The following is a 2,468-nucleotide window of genomic DNA, read 5'->3' as shown; positions in this document are numbered from 1 at the left end:
AAAAACTGCAAATTGAACGACAGAGATGGCCTACTTCTGAATTCGAAGTGTCTTCAAATAATAGTTAAAAAACTATACACGAAAATTCATAAAAATTACTGGTGAATATGTGGCTATGAATAAAGAATATAGTATGAAAATAAGAAAAAATATAAACGTATTAACCAACGTAGCAGAAATGTTTAATAAATAAAAGTTAGTAAAAAGCTGAAAAAAGTATTAAACAGCGAATCAGTAATAATAGACTCATATTTTTCATGTTATGAAATTGTGATGAATTGTTTGTGTAAAATGTCCTGGTTATATTATTGTGCCAATAGAAAACGCTTTTTGAAGTTTTTCAAATTTTTATTGCTTCGATTTAGACTATGCAGGACTGCTTCTTAAATTGTCATTCGTCATTCGTCGCTCAACATGGCACCACGTATTAATAATAGTGCAGAAACTTTCTGTAAGAAGTGTGTGAAAGAAGTGAAAACCTTCATAACATGCAACAATTGTAATAGTACATATCATTTCAGTTGTGTACTGAAAATTTGTGGAATTTTTGTAGACCAGGATGGAAGTTTGGTTTGCTGTGATTACATAACCTCAAAACTGTGTCAAGCAGAATTGGAAATCCAAAGTTTGCGGTCTCGTCTTATTAATCTTAACGAAGTGTGTTTTGAGAATTCCGTCTCCCAGATTGAAAGTTTAACTGAAGTAGATGAAACAGTTGGGCTGAACAATATTCGTAAAACCCCATTGCAAAATGACGAAATCAAAAATAATATGGAATATCAATATTTGAACATAATTATTGAAAGTAAGGACAAACTGATTGAGGAACTACAGGATAAGATAAAAATACTTAAGAATTATAATAATGTCTTAGAAAAAATCGGAGAAAATCAAGGAAATTTTTCTGGTGAAAATTCACCTAGTATGGTGCCATCTACGAGATCTCCTACCGACTCTCATAAATCTGTGCAGAAGTCATTGTTACCGTCTCTTGTGTGTGGAAATGTAAAAAATTCAGATGTATCTGTGCATTCAGCCAAACAGGTGAATCAAGAAATGAACAAGGATAGCAGCGAAATTTCCGTCTCTTTATCTGAAGATAGAATAAAAACTAAAAATATGAAGTTTGGTAGTTCAAATGAATCAACGTCAACAAATAAACAAGGAAATACTGCCGTCAAACTTAGACAGATATCAAAGAATGTCGTGAATCAACAAATACAAACAAACAAACCTGTTGTCAATTCGAAGACATCAAAGAATAAAAATAATAAATGGTCCATTATGGGAAAGGCAACAGATAGCAATATAAAGGCTATTCCTAAAAAAGTATCTCTTTTTGTTTCAAGGATCAACACACAAACAACATCATCGGATTTCATAAGCATGGTGAAGCAGAATTTTGAGGAGGCTGTATGTACCCAGTTGCAATCTAAACATCCTGAATACTATCATTCCTATAAAGTCTCCATTAATGCAGAAAATCTAGAAAAAGCCAAATCATGTGATATCTGGCCGAGTGATGCTTATGTGTCGATGTTTTTCCACAGGAAAACCACACGAAAGGAACAAACATGACCAACAATAAAACTAAAGATGATACACACACCTTCCAAGTGTTACATTTGAATATTCAGGGACTGAGTCCCCATAAGGTAAATGAATGGGACCTGTTTCTCATGGAAAATAATATGTGTGATGCGATCTGTGTGACAGAGCACTGGCTGCCATTGGGGGTTGCAGACACATACTGCTCAAGTGGTTGGCACGTAGCTTCCAATTTCTCAAGAACAAGAAATAAACGTGGAGGTACGATGATTTTAAGTAGAAACCATGAATACGAAGTCCTAGGAAAAATAGTGGAGTTATCAGTAGAAGTTGATTGTGAAGTAGCTGCTATAAAGAAACAGGGGTTAACCCTGATATCAGTTTATCGTTCACCTGTAGGTAATTTTAATAATTTTATGAATATAATTGAAAATGTTTTGAATTTTGTAAATATTAATGATGATCTTGCTATTGCAGGTGATTTTAATGTGTGTTTTAATATAAATAGCAATAATGTACTGGACAGGAACGCAGAAGTACTGTTGGAGGTCTTTCAATCGTACGGTTTGAAGCAAACAATATATGAGCCAACGAGGAACAATAACTGCATTGATAACATTTTTGTAAGGTATTCGGGATCGAGCAGTTTTTTTCCCAAAATTTTAACAGTAGAGTTTTCGGATCACAAGGCACAGTGCATTAATATCCCAAGACCCTTAGCACTGACTAACTATATTACCAAAAACAGATACAGACCCTTAACTCAGGTAGGCTTTTGTATGATGCACAATATATTGAGCGAACAAGATTGGTCTTTTATATATGATGATTCATTGTCACCCAATGATTGTTTTGACGCTTTTCACAATCGGTTCATAGAAATTTTCCTCGAATCTTTTCCAGAGGTTGATCTTAAAACC

General features: G+C 33.9%; 1 protein-coding gene across 2 annotated transcripts; it reads left to right on the top strand.

Moving 5' to 3' along the window:
* The first annotated feature begins 590 nt into the window (after window positions 1–590).
* LOC123676442 lies at window positions 591–2,164 on the top strand. Of its 2 annotated transcripts, XR_006746943.1 has the most exons (4): window positions 591–1,413; window positions 1,551–1,655; window positions 1,717–1,943; window positions 2,026–2,164. XR_006746943.1 is itself a non-coding variant. In XM_045612322.1 (3 exons), the coding sequence occupies exons 1-3, from the start codon at window positions 772–774 to the stop codon at window positions 2,050–2,052; spliced, it is 1,062 nt and encodes a 353-aa protein (XP_045468278.1). In that variant the 5' UTR covers window positions 591–771; the 3' UTR covers window positions 2,053–2,164. The 2 variants fall into 2 exon arrangements, 1 of the variants encoding a protein (XP_045468278.1); XM_045612322.1 differs by having other exon boundaries at window positions 1,551–1,943.
* Window positions 2,165–2,468: the final 304 nt, after the last annotated feature.

The sequence above is a fragment of the Harmonia axyridis genome, chromosome 3, assembly GCF_914767665.1.
Source record: "Harmonia axyridis chromosome 3, icHarAxyr1.1, whole genome shotgun sequence".
Classification (NCBI taxonomy): Eukaryota; Metazoa; Arthropoda; class Insecta; order Coleoptera; family Coccinellidae; genus Harmonia; species Harmonia axyridis.
This window is presented reverse-complemented; position numbering and strand designations above follow the sequence as displayed.

Bases quoted from the DNA above. Each gene is read 5' to 3' on its own strand.
- LOC123676442 (XM_045612322.1), top strand. From the start codon at position 772: ATGGAATATCAATATTTGAACATAATTATTGAAAGTAAGGACAAACTG. The intron at 1,414-1,550 runs GTATGTACCCAG...GTTTTTCCACAG, and splicing joins AGCAGAATTTTGAGGAGGCT to GAAAACCACACGAAAGGAAC. The intron at 1,944-2,025 runs GTAGGTAATTTT...TTGCTATTGCAG, and splicing joins TATCAGTTTATCGTTCACCT to GTGATTTTAATGTGTGTTTT.